Raw genomic sequence first — 15,625 nt, 5'->3', positions numbered from 1 at the left:
TGGCATAATTCCTCATTCAGAACCTTAAATATGTCATCCCACTGCCTTTTGATGACATAGTTTCAAGTGAGAAAACAGCTGTTGATCTTATGGAGCACCCCTTGTACTTGAGGAATTGCTTTTCTCTTGCTACTTTCGAAATTCTGTGCTTGCCTTTGTCTTTCAGCTGCTAGTTATAATGCATCTTGGTGTGGATCTCTTTAAGTTTATTCTCCTTGAAATTCATTCAGCTTTGTGGATATGTAGATTCATTCTTTCTACAAAGTTGGGAAGAGTTCGGCCATTATTTTTTCAAATATTCTTTCTGCCTTTTTCTCTTCTCCTTCTGGGACTCCTATAATGCAAATATTAGTCTGATGGAGAGTGTCCTATGGGTCCTTTATGCTCTTTTCATTTCCTTTTATTCCTTTTTATTTCTTCTACTCAGACTGGATAATTTCAATTGTCCTATATTCAAGTTTGCCGATTCCATCTTCTGCCTGGTGAAGTCTGCTGTGTAACCTCTCCAGTAAAAATTTTATTTCAGCTATTTTAATTTTTAGCTCCACAACTTCTTTTTAAAGAAGGAGTTTGGTTCCTTTTACAATAATTTTTGTCTCTTAACTGATAGTGTCTATTTGTTCATACACTTTTCTCCCAGTTTTCTTAAGTTCTCTGTCCATGGTATCCTTTAGCTCTTTAAACATACTTAAAATATGTAATATCTTTGTCTAGTAAGTCCAATATCTGGGCTTCCTCAGGAATGGTTTCTGCCAATTTTTTTCCCTGTGAATGGTCCATAATTTTCTGTTTGTTTGTATGCTTTATATTTTTCTTTGTAAATTGGACAATTTGAATATTACAGTGTGGTAACTCTGGAAATCCCATCCCCAGGGTTTGCTGTTGTTGATTGTTGTGGGCTGCAGTTGTCCATTTTTTTATTGAATTTTCCAAAATATTTTTTCAAAAAATAAACTGTACTCCTTGTTCTGTGTGGTCACTGAAGTCTTTTTTCTGTTATCTCTGCAGTAATCCTGTTGGGGATTCTTTTATCTCCAATCCTAATCCCGATAGAGATTTACTTTAATGCCAGGAACCAAAACCAAAACCACCACCACCAACAAAAACCAAACTCCCTTTTTTCTGAGCAGATTATCTCTGGGCTGGGGCACTCCTTCAACATTTAGCTAGGCTACCAGCAACTGTGCCTTAGACTTCCCATCCTGCTTGAGCAAAGAGCAAAGATCGACTAGAGATGTTAGCTTAGGGTTCTTTTCAGGTGTTTTCTGAACATGCATCCTGCTCTGGTCATGCACAATCCACTGCAGATTCCTTGGTGTATGTGGTAACCCTTCAAAGCCCTTATTCCTTGAAGTATCTTCCTCCTTAGCCTCATCCTTCTCAGGCTTTTTGTCAGCCTGCTGCTTGCCCTGTCCACTGTTCCTTGTTACAGGTGGCTACAGGTAGTGTATTTCTGTAAAGCTTTTGACTGACACCAGCCTGAGGAGCTGCTCCCATCTAAATGGAAACTCCAGGCAGGTCAAAATCCAGAGTCACAATGTTTTGAGAACAAAGTGAGTATTGCACTTCCTGGCATCAGCAAGACACCAACTGGAACTCAGGCCACCATCTCCATGTCTGCCACTAAGCAGGAGAATGAGGGGTGGTACATGAGTAAGCAGAAATACCACAATACTTTCTTACTGAAATTTACACCTTTTGTTTCATTAAACACTCCCTTGGTTTCTATAAGTTTTTTACTAGATTTCATATATCCAAAAACATGGATTCTGTAAGTTCTTGCAAGTTTAATTGCTGCCTTAGCAAAGGGACTTTTCTTTATCTTTTTTTGATGTTTGAATTTTATTTTATTTATTTTTTTATACAGCAGGTTCTTATTAGTTATCCATTTTATACATATTAGTGTATATATGTCAATCCCAATCTCCCAATTCATCCCACCACTACCACCCCCGACGCCACTTTCCCCCCTTGGTGTCCATACGTTTGTTCTCTACATCTGTGTCTCAATTTCTGCCCTGCAAACCAGTTCATCTGTACCATTTTTCTAGGTTCCACATATATGTGTTAATATACAATATTTGTTTTTCTCTTTCTGACTTACTTCACTCTGTATGACACTCTTTAGGTCCATCCACGTCTCTACAAATGACCCAGTTTCGTTCCTTTTTATGGCTGAGTAATATTCCATTGTATATATGTACCACATCTTCTTTATCCATTCGTCTGTCGATGGGCATTTAGGTTGCTTCCATGACCTGGCTATTGTAAATATTGCTGCAGTGAACATTGGGGTGCATGTGTCTTTTTGAGTTATGGTTTTCTCTGGGTATATGCCCAGTAGTGGGGTTGCTGGGTCACATGGTAATTCTATTTGTAGTTCTTTAAGGAACCTCCATACTGTTCTCCATAGTGGCTGTATCAATTTACATTCCCACCAACAGTGCAAGAGGGTTCCCTTTTCTCCACACCCTCTCCTGCATTTGTTGTTTGTAGATTTTCTGATGATGCCCATTCTGACTGGTGTGAGGTGATACCTCATTGTAGTTTTGAGTTGCATTTCTCTAATAATTAGTGATGTTGCACAGCTTTCATGTGCTTCTTGGCCATCTGTATGTCTTTTTTGGGAAAATGTCTATTTAGGTCTTCTGCCCATTTTTGGATTGGGTTGTTTGTGTTTTTGATATGGAGCTGCATGAGCTGCTCGTAAATTCTGGAGATTAATCCTTTGTCAGTTGCTTCATTTGCAAATATTTTCTCCCATTCTGAGGGTTGTCTTTTCGTCTTGTTTATGGTTTCCTTTGCTATGCCAAAGCTTTGAAGTTTCATTAGGTCCCATTTGTTTATTTTTGTTTTTATTTCCATTACTCTAGGAGGTGGATCCAAAAAGATCTTGCTGTGATTTATGTCAAAGAGTGTTCTGCCTATGTTTTCCTCTAAGAGTTTTAGTGTCCAGTCTTACATTTAGGCCTTTAATCCATTTTGAGTTTATTTTTGTGTATGGTGTTAGGGAGTGTTCTAATTTCATTCTTTTACATGTAGCTGTCCAGTTTTCCCAGCACCACTTATTGAAGAGACTGTCTTTTCTCCATTGTATAGCCTTGCCTCCACAAAGGGACTTATTTTTGAGCTTTGTACTCTGTCATTTTTCATGATGTTACTCTGACATCTATAATTATATCTTTAGATAATATATATTGATTGTCTACTCTGGTCTGTAATAAAATTAAATATGATTTTTCTTTATTTTCTCTATCATTCCTGTCCTCCACCATCCATTTTTTGGATAGTGGTATTACATTTCTTAATGCTTATCTACATACTGTTACAATGTTTATATTTCTATTACTTGATCTCTCAACTTTATATCCTTTGAGCCCCAGCTGTTACAAATGAGGCAGTTGATGAATTTACTGTCAACATTTTTTTCTCCACTACTTCTCAGTATTTGCTAGTTATATAATCTCTACATTGTCATGGCATAAAACTGTTCTATTCTTTATCATCAAACCATCCTCTTTATGTGTTTTTACAGTAAATATATTCAATACCCATTGCAAGTCCTTTTGCTATGGTTTCCTCATTCGTATCTTAGTTTCCTGAATTTTGTTTTCTACTAGTTTATTCAAAATCGCCACAGGAGAACAATGCTCTCTTAGTGTTTGCATTAATAAAGCTGTTTCCTTGTAGTTTTTATACTTTAAGGACAGATGCCTGGGTATGAAATCCTCAGTTTACCCTTTCTTTACCTGGGTAGCTTGTAGGAATTTCTCCACTGTCTTTTGCCTTTGGCATTATATGCACTTTGAAGAAAACTAAAGTAAGAGAAAGTTCCTTCTCATAAGTGGCTTGACTATCTTGCCTAGTTACACAAAGAAGTATATATTTACCTTAAAGTTTCAGTACTTATTTTATTATGTATCTGAAGGTAGACTATTGTGGTGGGTAGAAAAATATTTCCTCAGACATGTCCACACTGTAATCCCTGAAACCTGTGAGTTTCTTACCTCACCTGGCAAAAGGGACTTGGAAGATGTGATTAAGGTAAGGAATTCGGGCATATTATCCTGGATTATCCGTGTGGTCCCAGTATAATCACAAAGGTCCTTGTATGAGAGAGTTAGCAGGGTCAGAGTCGGAGAAGGTGATGTGGCGATGAAAACAGAGTTCAGAATGTTGTGATTGCTGTCTGGGAAGAGGAAGGGCCACAAGCCCAGGAAAGCAGGCAGACTGTAGAAGCTGGAAAAGGCAAGGGATGGACATTCCCGCGTCCAGAAAGAACACAACTTGCCAACACCTTGACTTTTGCCCCGTGAGACTTCTGATGTTTCAAACGGGAGATAATAAATGTGTATTGTTTTAAGCCACTAAGTTTGTGGTAATTTGTTACAGCTGCAATAAGAAACTAATAAAACTCTGAATCAACTTTCTCTGACAGATAATGGGCCTTTTAATTCTGTAGTAGCTCTAAGTGGTTGTTCTGCTTGACTTTTTGTTGTTTTTGTTTTGTCTCTCTGGGTTCCTTCCAATTATGTATATGCTGGTAATTCATTACCTATCTTTTATATTCTATAGTTTTACAATTTTTCTCAAATTCTTAACTCTTTTTTAAATTTCCATCTCATTTTGTTTTGTGTGAAACCTATTTTCCCTTCTGAAACTTTTACTTTCCTTTAAGTGAGCACTTTCCCCCCCTAATTTCCCAAATTCTTTTAGCTTACATTGACATTTCCTGTTTGTTTGTTTGTAGATTTCTGTGTGTGTGTGTGCGGGCCTCGTCACCTTTAGCGAGTTGATTTTGCTGACTCTGTGTGAACTTGGCTGTTCCAGGCCATCGACTCTTTCCTTTGCTTTTTCTCTGCACTTTTATGCTCAACTTCAGTGTGATCTCAGTTGCTTTGGGCATCCCTTGCAGTTATTTTGGAGAACACACATCTATGTTTCTTTCATGGGATTTACAGGAGGTAAAAAAGGAGAGATGTGATTTCCACAATCACTGATAGTGGAAGTCTCTCGTTTATTCTGTTTTTCAACATAATTATTTCACAGAGGCAATGATGAGATTTAATCTCACAGTAGAATTTGACACTTGATGATTTCCCTCTTTTTGAAACACGTGCTTTTCTTGGTTTGTTTCTCCAACCGTGTTCCTAGGTGTTTTGGCCACTGCTTTTTAAACTTCTTTGCAAATTATTCTTAAATTTCTTCAGTATTGATGTTTTTCAGACCTCTGACACAGTCCCATTGTCTTCGTTCTTATTTCTTTGGCATTCCTAAAGCCTCCTGTGTTGTCACTTAACATGCACGTGTGACGGCTTAAATGTAGATCTTTAGCCCAGATGACTTTTCTGAGATCCAAGCCTATATATATACCTCTGTCCACTTAACGTCTTTTCCTGAGTATCTTGGTGGCATATCAGCGTGAACTCTTTAGAACTTTTCCCCAAGTCTGGTCTTTTTCCAGTGTCTCCTGTTTCAGTAAGTGCTGACCATGTCTTCAGCTGTTCGATCCGGAATTCTGAGTGTCATTCTTGATGGCTTCCTCGAAGTCAGTACGTTAATCTCAAAACTTTATCAGTGGTTCCTCATATATATAATTTGAACAAATCTGTTTTTCTTCATTTTCATTTCACCATCCTAGTATAAACCACCATCGTCTCTCACCTTGGCTGGTTTCCTTGCCTCCAGTTTTGCACATTTCTTACCTGGTAACCACATAGAGATGTTTCTAAAACACAGATATAGTCATTTTCCCTCACTGCTCACAGCTCCTACAGGGCTTCTCACTGCCCTTCTGGTAGCTCCGCCTGCATGGCTCTGCCTGTCTGGCTTCTGTTTCTTTTGATTTTCCTAGTCCTGCCTCATCTACAGAATCAGGCATATGATTATGTGGATTTCCCTGCTAAACTATATTTTTTCAATAAAAAAAATCCCTATTTCTTTTTTAAAAATCCCTATTTCTTAAATTGGTTTACTTTATCTTCAAAAAATATTATTAGTATCTTCTCCCTTAAAACTATTTCCAGGAGTTTTAAGATAATAAAATAGAAAATCAGGAACAGTAAGCAAATGTAATAGCTGTGATTGACAGCTGCTCTCTGGAGCATCTATATTCAATTACTGTGGGAAATAACACTGGAGGTATAAATATCTGGGAGGAAATTTCCTATTCATAAAGTAGAATAGAAAACAAATATTAATGAAATAGATCTGATTTTCCTATAAAAATTTCTTGTCCTAAAATTTATCTACAAGTTTTTCATATATATCAGTACAGGAAAGATCTACTCTTTCAAAAGCAGGCATTTTCAGAAATACATGTAAATTATTTTTACATTTAAATACTGGCATTATTTTTATTTAATTTCACATATTAATGTACACAGTAATTTATTAAGTTTTCCGAAACATTTAAATACATCAAGTATTTAAAGCTGAATGGAGCTGGGAAGTTCACACTTTATATACCAAGATATATCAGTATTTTAGCTGTTGACTAGCAAAATTAAGCATTAATACTCCTAGAATTTACCTCCACTGACTGAAATAAAAACACACAATATAAGATCTATGAGTTGGAGTTCATTCAGTGTCTTATTGAGGACTATAGCCCAGGAGACAGCCTCTCAGTTAGCTCTGAGAAAGTTTCCAAAAAGGCAAGGGAGGAACCTGGATATATCTAATTTTTTTTTTTTCTGGAAAAGAATGTTTAGTCGACCATCAAAAGATTACTGCTAATCACAAAGAACAGACCCTCAGTTTAATGACTTCAGTGCTTTTCTATGTATGAGGAGAAGCTGTAAGAATCTGTGGTCATTGAAATTTTTCCTTTCCAAATTCCTAGATACTATAAGGAGTGATTCACACTAGCTTAGATAAGCGTCCTACAGAGGAGTCATTTAGTACATATTTTCTTGTTAGCATCTGTCTGTGGTCTAACTAGCAGGCAAAAAAACCTAAGTGAATTTTAAGATGTAGAAACATAACATTTATGCTTAAGTTTGTAATTACTTTAGCTTGTAATTAATTGTTCAGTCTGTTTTCTTAAATTAAAGCTTCATGGAGCAGCACATGTTGATTGAGTGCATACTGTGTGCTAGGCTCCATTCTTGGCGTCTGAGTTTCTAGCTGTGACTACAGCATAGTCATTGCCTTGGCCTAATGGAGTGTAATCCCTGTGTGTGTGTGTGTGTGTGTGTGCGCGCGCGTGCGCGCGCACGTGCACGTGCGCGCACACGCATGTGTGAGGCTGCGGTTGGGAGGAGAAACATAGTATATAAAGACAAGTAAATGTATACTCTCTCTTTAATAAGAATATTTCCAGCGAGGTATGATGAAATGCCAAAAGCAAAAGAGTAAATAAGAATATAAACCTAATAACTACTTCTTTTTCTTTCTATTATGACAATACAGCAGTGGAATTTGGTAAGAACTGGCTAATTTTATAGATATAAGTATTGTATAAAGAAATAGAGGATCAATTTCAGGTATGGCAAAAAAATTTTTTTACTCAATATCTCTAGTCAATATAAACAAGCAGTTTTAGAAATATGTGTTTTACTTCAAGAGTTCATATTACCTCTATAGTGGAGGGTGTTTCATTTCCAAGAGTTTCAGAAACCAGGTAATAAAATGCTTTTAAAAAACAATCGAATGCTAGTGACTAATTGCCTAGCACCCCACCATTTTGAATTATTTTATGTTTAAAGTTGAATTAGTTAACTCAGTAAATATTTGCTGCATCTGCTGTGGGCCAGGTATCATTTTAGGTCCTGGGGAAACAGCAGGGAACCAAACAGGAACAGTCCCCAAGCTCAGAGAAATTAGAGTCTATGATGGGTATAGTTTTGAAGGGGAAGGAAAGCCCTTTGTGGTCAGAGTACCAAGTAAGTATCACTTCCATGAAAACAATCACGTTCAGTCATCAGCTTACATTTTACAATAATAACAACCATGATATTAATTTTTCCTCATGTTTTCAGAACTCTACCTTAAAGAATGCTTTGGGCACGTGATCTTTATTTAAACAGAACTTAAAACTACGTCATTATAATCTTTTCACAGAAATAATATTTTATAAAAACAGGTGATGATGAGATTACCTCTGTTATTTGTAAATGAGGAGATCTTTATTCATGGACTGTCATTACCCAGTGTGTGGCCCTGGAGAGTTTTCATTTAAGGAAATGGTTTCTCAGAGACCGTCTTTGTGGACAGCAGATTGGGGGGATCAGACCTGCCTCATGTGTCGGGGGGAGCATTCACTCCTCCTGAGAGATGGAGCCATTCAGGGGAGCACAGGAGAGGAGTGGAGATCTGTGGGGTCCCCTCCTGCTGCTTCTTCTCTCCTCTCTCCACCCACCCCTCCCTCTCAGCTCCCTCCCTCTGTCTGTGGAATGTGATCCTGGAGGGCTGCCTTAAGGAATTGTTTCATTGTAACTTGAATTCACAGTATAGTGGCTTTGTTTGACCACTCAGGTTCTTAATTCCTCAGAAATATTCAGAAAATATGTGGTTCTTCTTCTGTATTCTTCCCTCGAGAATCCTATTTGGGAAAAGCTCAAGTAGGATGGTTTTGCCTTGGGGGCACCATTGAAGCGGGCATGTCCACTTAGAAATTGTGTTTATGAACATGAAAGCATCTTCAACTATTGCATCCTAGGGCGGCGCCTTAGGAAAATCCGCAGGGGAACATTTCCTTTATTCTCAATCTAGGACAAGTTGTTCTTTTCTTGAGCTTCTGTCATACCGTCTTGTAGACTTCTGAATTTTATTATTGATTTTGTTTCTTTTTTTGTTATGACCAAGGTGACGCTTGGGGACACATGTGGTCCAACATTGCCAATTATATGGGAACATTTTTTATATGATTTTAGATGACCCCAGTTTCATTTTACTATTTTTTCCTTGTACTGCCATTTCCCTAATCTTCTTTTCCCTTACTTTATGCCATTTTATTTATACCCCAGATTTCCCAGCCCCTAGCCTCAGGGTCCACTGTTTACTCCACTATATGCATAACATGATGGTGGGAGCTCCAGTGACCTTAGCGTGTGAATTCACCGGAAAGCAGTGTTTACTCTTTCACTGGGCATTCCGGCTCAGCCATCCGCACCCCTTTTGCCCATGCATTTCTTTGGCCTCTGTCTTCTCTCTGCCCCTTTATCCAACTCTTGAGAACCGTGGCTCTCCTGCCACTCCCCAAGTGATGTTTGAGGGATAGTGGAGGAGAATTGGTGTACTGAACAGAAACCACTTCAACTTGAACATTACGGATGGGTATCACAACATTCCTGGACCATTTCCTAGGAGGGGTTGCGTCTCAGTAATTTCTCTCCCTCTCCTTAAGCTCTGTCTTATTGCCATCTTGGGGAGAGGGTGGCTTCCTCTCCATATTCTTTGCTAAACTCTCCACATACAAACTCCCTCCTCCCTGGGAACTGGAGGGGAGCAAAATTTGCTGCCCCAAAATGTGTCTCTTTGACATGAGGATTAATTTAGGCTGATTATTTTTAGCGATTATTTTTAAGAAGACTCGGGAAGTTTTTCTTGTTACCTCTCCCCTTAAGTTCCTAAAAGAATTTGGATAGAGGACTTGTTCCTAGAACAGAGCCATCCTGAGAGATGTCTGCAAAGAATATGGGCTGAGGGTAGTGGGGGAGACTCTGGTAGGGCTTAGCGACCAGAGTCCACTCTGTGTCCCACTGTCTCTGGTGGCCCAGCAGACATTTGTTTTGCCCACTTTGGGGGGTTACTCAGTCTTCCTGGGAGTCTCCCATGTATGCATATTATTAAACTTTTGTGTGATTTTCTCCTGTTGATCTGTCTCATGTCAGTTGAATTCTTAGACCAGCCAGAAGAACCAAGAAGGGTAGAGGAAAATCTTTTCCTCCCCGACAGAATCAAAGGAAAACCAAAAATTTCTCTTGGTGTGTTATTCAGAGACAGTTTGTCCATGTTTTTGGCCTCAAACTGTCCCATCCAGACCAGACTATATTTTGAAAATTGCTGAAATACAGAAGAAATCAAAACCCCAGACATTACATATGAAGTGTTTGCTTTCAAGTTCCTGTATCTGACAATTGCCTGGGTGAGTATGTAAATATGGCTGAGAAACCAGTGGAGGGTTGTGATTTCTCTTCTTTTCCCCTTTTTTTCAAAGATGAAATTCTCCTCTAGGTTTCAGACTTAGTTTAGCAGCTAAGTGGAGGTGAAGAACTGCTTTTCTCAGTTTTTTTTCTTATAAATGATTCTCTTCGTTGTAGGAGCTTACACATTTGTTCCATGGCTTCTCAGCTTTAAAAGAGGAAGAGCGCTAGAAGAAAAAGAGAATAAAATATTGGTCAAAGAAACGGGTTACTTCTTTATATACGGTCAGGTAGGTTCCACCCTAATACCGCTGTCACTGTCCAGTGCCTCCCATTTTGTGCTGACTTCTGACAAAGTTCTTTGGTTTGTTTCTCAGGTTTTATACACCGATAACACCTTTGCCATGGGACACCTAATACAGAGGAAAAAAGTCCATGTCTTTGGGGACGAATTGAGTCTGGTGACTTTGTTCCGATGTATTCAAAATATGCCTGAAACACTACCCAATAATTCCTGTTATTCAGCTGGTAAATAATAGTTCTATATACATAGACAGAAAGACATTCCTCAATATACTGTGTGGTACTTACTATCTTGAATGATAAGCTAGTCTGTGTTGATAGAGGCAAAATCATTATTAATAGGTTTATCATTTTTATATACATTTAGAAAGGCAGTAACTTCACAGCAATCCACACTAGAACAATCGTAAGCTGTGTTTTCTTCAACCTGTAATAACAATGCTGGAATAATACGAGAATGATAAGCGCGTGCCAGGCACTTTACCTGTGCCCCTTCCTTTAATCCTCCCTGTCGAAGGGAGGTGGGGTCTGAGGCACAGAGAGGAAGCACACATTGTCTTAGGCTGCACAGAACTTAGTTTAAACCAGCCAGTCTGACCCCAGTGGGACTCACAGAATCTCTTCTTCACCTCCTGCGGAAGAAGTACCTTTAGCTGGTTTGAGGGTCAGGTCCAGTGGCCCAGTGGCTTTGCTGGTGTCAGTGGACACCAGGTGGATGCGTTTGGGATGTGAAAGTGTAGGAGTGAGGCTGCATTTCAACTCAGAAAAGGGAAAGGTCAGGCTCGCTTCATTGCAGGTCTGTTTGGGCTGTAATTGCCATCGTAGCCTTCATCTTGTCTTGGGGTAATTTCAAATTAATCGAGGCCAGTATTTGAAAAAAAAAAAAATTGCCTTCGACACGTTTATTTCTCTCTGGTGATTTTGACAAATCCATTCAGGACCCCAAGGAATGTCTTCCCTTCCAGACAGTTAGCGAGAATGGCAGTGTGGAACACGGGGTGCAGCTGGGCTGTGCGATTTGAAGCGCTATATTCCAAAGGCGTTTACTGACAAAGCCACGATGAAACAAGTGAGAAGGCAAAATAGTTCCCAATAATGGAGACAAGTGTCATCCTGGATCCACAGCCACAAATAGCTTTGACAGGGTGATGAGGAAGTTTACGAAATTGGAATTCCCTAATTTTCATAGAGAAATGTTTCCCTGCAGCCAGTGGTAACCAGTATCTTGGTGTTGCAAAATATTTATAAATGGTGAGGTCACTTCAGTCTGTTATATGTATTTACATTAATTAGTACTTAGAGCTTTACAACACACTCTTTTTCAAATTTTCTAATCATCAGCCCCTCATGGTTACTTTCTCAGCCAGATTTCCTAGGTGCCTTACTTTTCAAGAGTAATTAACTTGACCTTAAAGATATTTCTCAGTGCTAGTAGCTTAGTATTATTTACAAAAAGTGTTTTCTAGGAAATTTCAGGTTTTCAATCTTTATCTGTTCTAGAACGAATTTGTTTAAAACCATTAAAAGCTACACATTGGTGTATACGTGTATAAAGTGCTTCCATAATAATCTGGAAAAAATTAAAATGGTCCATTTGAGGAGCCCAACGAAGCTGAATCTTATTATTTCATTAACAAATTGAATGTGTTTATTGTAGAAAAAGTTAGAGCTGATTGCTATAATCTGGAAGACTTGAACTAGCCAATAACCCAGTGTTGAAATTTTAAATAGAACGTACTTTGAAACGTAGTTGGTTCACACAGACTTTATTTGGAGAGTTCCTGTTAATTAATGATCTGTGATCTATAGCCTTTGTCAAATTATTAGATTATCTTCAATCTCTATGATAATGACTAATCCATTCAACAAGTAACTTCAATCTTTTTTTTTTCTACTACTTAATGTAGTCATAAAATGCCTTGCCAATCCTAAAAGTGTACACTTTACCCTTAACAATACCTAGAACTATGTTCTTTTGTTTGTTGTCTGTCTTGGTCTATTAACAAAAAACAAGGTCCTTGTAGACAGACTCTTTGGTTATTCTGATCACCGCCCTGTGAGGGCCTACGAAGGTGTCTGGTATATCTGAGGTGCTCCGTAAATAAATACCCGCTGGCTAGTGCTGCAGGACACCCAGGTGCTTTGGCTTGACAGTGGACTAGTGGTTAACGTAGATGTGTTCCTGTAAATACATTTTCATGGCATGTTAATGAAACAATGCAACTACTTTTAAAATTGTGAGTTGAATGTATTGACAATTTAGATGCTATTTCCTTTGTTATTTCGTTGGTTTTATTCTCTGCCCCTCCTCCTCTTTCTTTTTCTTTATCTTTTTCTTTTAAAATGATGTCAAGAATGACCTGATAGTATACTGAGTGTAGTTCCTGAGTTGTGTTTTGTATTCCTGAATCACAGGCTGCATTATTGTAAATTGGGCGCATGAATGAAGATTAGTTGATCAGTTTTGAGAAGCTAATTACCTTGTTGCTTTTGATTATAAAAACAAGTATGGAAACACAAATTATAGAGGGCTATAAAAGTAATCCAAATGACTTCTCATCCCGTAGTTTGTACTCTAGAGAAAGACTATGTTAGCAGATGTGCTTTGTGAATAAGTAGTGTTTTGTTTTTCACTTTTAAATAATTTATGCATTTTATATGCACATTTGAAAGTATATTTAGGACTATGCAGTATATATACGTGGGTGTGCTCATTTTTTTGTATTTTTATTTAACATTATTTTTTAAAGATTCCCATGTCAATAAAATGAAGCAAAACCAATTTTTTTTTTTTTTTTTTTTGCGGAACGCGGGCCTCTCACTGTTGCGGCCTCTCCCGTTGTGGAGCACAGGCTGCGGACGCGCAGGCTCAGCCGCTCCGCGGCATGTGGGATCTTCCCGGACCGGGGCACAAACCCGTGTCCCCTGCATCGGCAGGCGGACTCTCAACCACTGAGCCACCAGGGAAGCCCAAAACTACTTTTAACTATATAACATTCCATCAAGGGACGTGCTATGAATTCCTAAACTTTTTTCTTATAGTTAGATGTCTGAGTCCTGTTCAGATTCTCCATTTTACGAACAGTAGGTGATACATCCATTTATGTCTGTTATAACTCCTTCTGCTTATTTCTTTTACTTTTTTTTTTGGGGGGGTGGTGTTTAGGCAAATCATAACTGGTTTAGAAGTCCACTGGTGTAATTTGAAGGGCGAATGCCTACTATTTTTTTCCAAAACAAAGTAGTTGTCTTTAATGTTCTCCCCTCCCCCTCCTTTCCGTGTACAACTGCTTAAAGTTCTTGCAAATCATTCTTTTCCAGGCATAGCAAAGCTGGAGGAAGGAGATGAACTCCAACTGGCAATACCACGCGAAGATGCTAAAATATCCCGGGATGGAGACGGCACGTTTTTTGGTGCACTGAAACTTCTGTGACCTACTTACACACCTTGGTGTGGCTGTTTTCCTCCCTTTCTTTGTACCTCTAAAGAGAAAACACTTAACTGGAAATACCAAAAGGAAAAAAAAAAAAAGGTAGTTACCATAGCCTGGTTTGCTGAAACTAGACCAAAACAGGAAATTTAACAGACAACCACAGCCAAAGGGTGTCATGTGAATTAAAGAACTAGAGCCCGTTTAAGGAAAAATAGAACTAGAAAGACTTTTCACTATAATGCCATGTTGAACACCTTAGTCATAGTTTCTTACCTTGCAAGAAGCACAGGATTCAAAGGGGCAGTAATCATTTCTTCAGAAATGGTATCCCACTGTTTGCTATGGGACAGCACCCATGGCTGTAGGACATTAAGACATTTGGGGGAAACCTGAGGATTTATCCTCTATTTTTATGTTAAATACCCTTTCTCCATTTTCAGTTAATATTGAGGAAACTAAAAAAAAGAAAAAAAAAGTATAGAAATCTTGCATTCCATACATGAAAAAGTAACTAAAAGTTTAAATATCATTAAACAATCGGACTCAAAATAGGATATAGGTACTATTTAAGTCTTTTAGGTTTATTTCAAGTTTGCAGTTTTTAGCTCTAATAGCATATATTACCTGCTGGAACACTCCTGGACATCTTTCACAGGAGGGAAATAATTCTCTCATGTGTTTACACTTAGGTGTATTTTTTATAGCTAATTTCAGTTACTTCAGAAACTTTTAATGTAGGGTAATTCCAATTCATGCATATAAGCATTAATTGAAAGAAATAACTATAAGTGTTTTGACCTAAAAATAAAATCTGCCATAGAAGTTAATAAGTACATTTGTAATAATGTAATATCATTTCCCTTTATTTCCTATCCTTCTATTTTAAACTGCTGGTATTGTAGTTCACATATCCCAGCCTTTAAAAAATACTCATGTTATTAGCTTTACAGAAGTTGAGGTTTAATTAAAGTTCTTGGCATCCTGAGTATGTTATATCCCATGTGCTTGTTCCAAAGATTATCACATGCCAGAAGACATTGTCCTAATTTTCATTTTATAAAGACTCATTTTTGAGAATGCTGTAATACTTATCTTTTATAACGTCATGTGTTTTGCTTATATTTTTAAATGTCATCAGTTTAAACAGTTTACTTCATTGTTTAAACAGATGGAAAAATAGACCCTGGTCTACACTAGTTTTCCCCAGTTTACATTAAAATATTTTTAAAGGTATTTTTTTCAAAACAAAATTATTTGTATTTTGTGCCTAAAATTAAACTTTGTTTAAAACTGATTTCTATAGTTTTGGCTTTTTGGTTAAAATAAAATACACTTTGCAGTTTATTCTGTTCTTCAATATTGTAATAAAAAAAGAAGTGATAGGTGAGGTAGAAGTTTCGATAATAGAAGGAAGTCAGAGATTTTCTTAGTGTTGCTGCTAAGTGGATTGCCAAATAAAAAAATGTTAGTGCCTTTTGCCTCATTTTTGGATTGTTTGTCTAACACTAGTCATCTTTTGGTTTCTCTCCGTAACACTGAATGTTGTCTTAAAAATTAGGTGCATGCAGGGAACTATAGTCAATATCCTGTGATTAAACCATAATGGAAAAGAATATGGAAAAGAATGTATATATATGTATAACTGAATCACTTTGCTGTACAGAAATGAACAGAATATTGTAAATCAACTATACTTCAATTAAAAAAAAGACTAAGTAAAATGATAAAAAAATTAGGTGCATAAATTGTTGAACATGATAAAGTAGTATGTGTTAGGGTATGATATAAAGTATTTGAAGT

At 37.6% G+C, this 15,625-nt stretch overlaps 1 protein-coding gene across 1 annotated transcript in view; it reads left to right on the top strand.

Moving 5' to 3' along the window:
• Nucleotides 1-15,075, top strand: part of TNFSF13B (TNF superfamily member 13b) — a 36,855-nt gene extending 21,780 nt beyond the window's left edge. The window contains exons 4-6 of the mRNA XM_004273607.4: nucleotides 10,266-10,378; nucleotides 10,466-10,616; nucleotides 13,713-15,075. Of these exons, the coding sequence (XP_004273655.1) occupies nucleotides 10,266-10,378; nucleotides 10,466-10,616; nucleotides 13,713-13,825 (377 nt within the window). The 3' untranslated portion in view covers nucleotides 13,826-15,075. The remainder of the gene's footprint in view (nucleotides 1-10,265; nucleotides 10,379-10,465; nucleotides 10,617-13,712) is intronic.
• Nucleotides 15,076-15,625: the final 550 nt, after the last annotated feature.

This window comes from Orcinus orca, chromosome 18, assembly GCF_937001465.1.
Source record: "Orcinus orca chromosome 18, mOrcOrc1.1, whole genome shotgun sequence".
Classification (NCBI taxonomy): domain Eukaryota; kingdom Metazoa; phylum Chordata; class Mammalia; order Artiodactyla; family Delphinidae; genus Orcinus; species Orcinus orca.
This window is presented reverse-complemented; position numbering and strand designations above follow the sequence as displayed.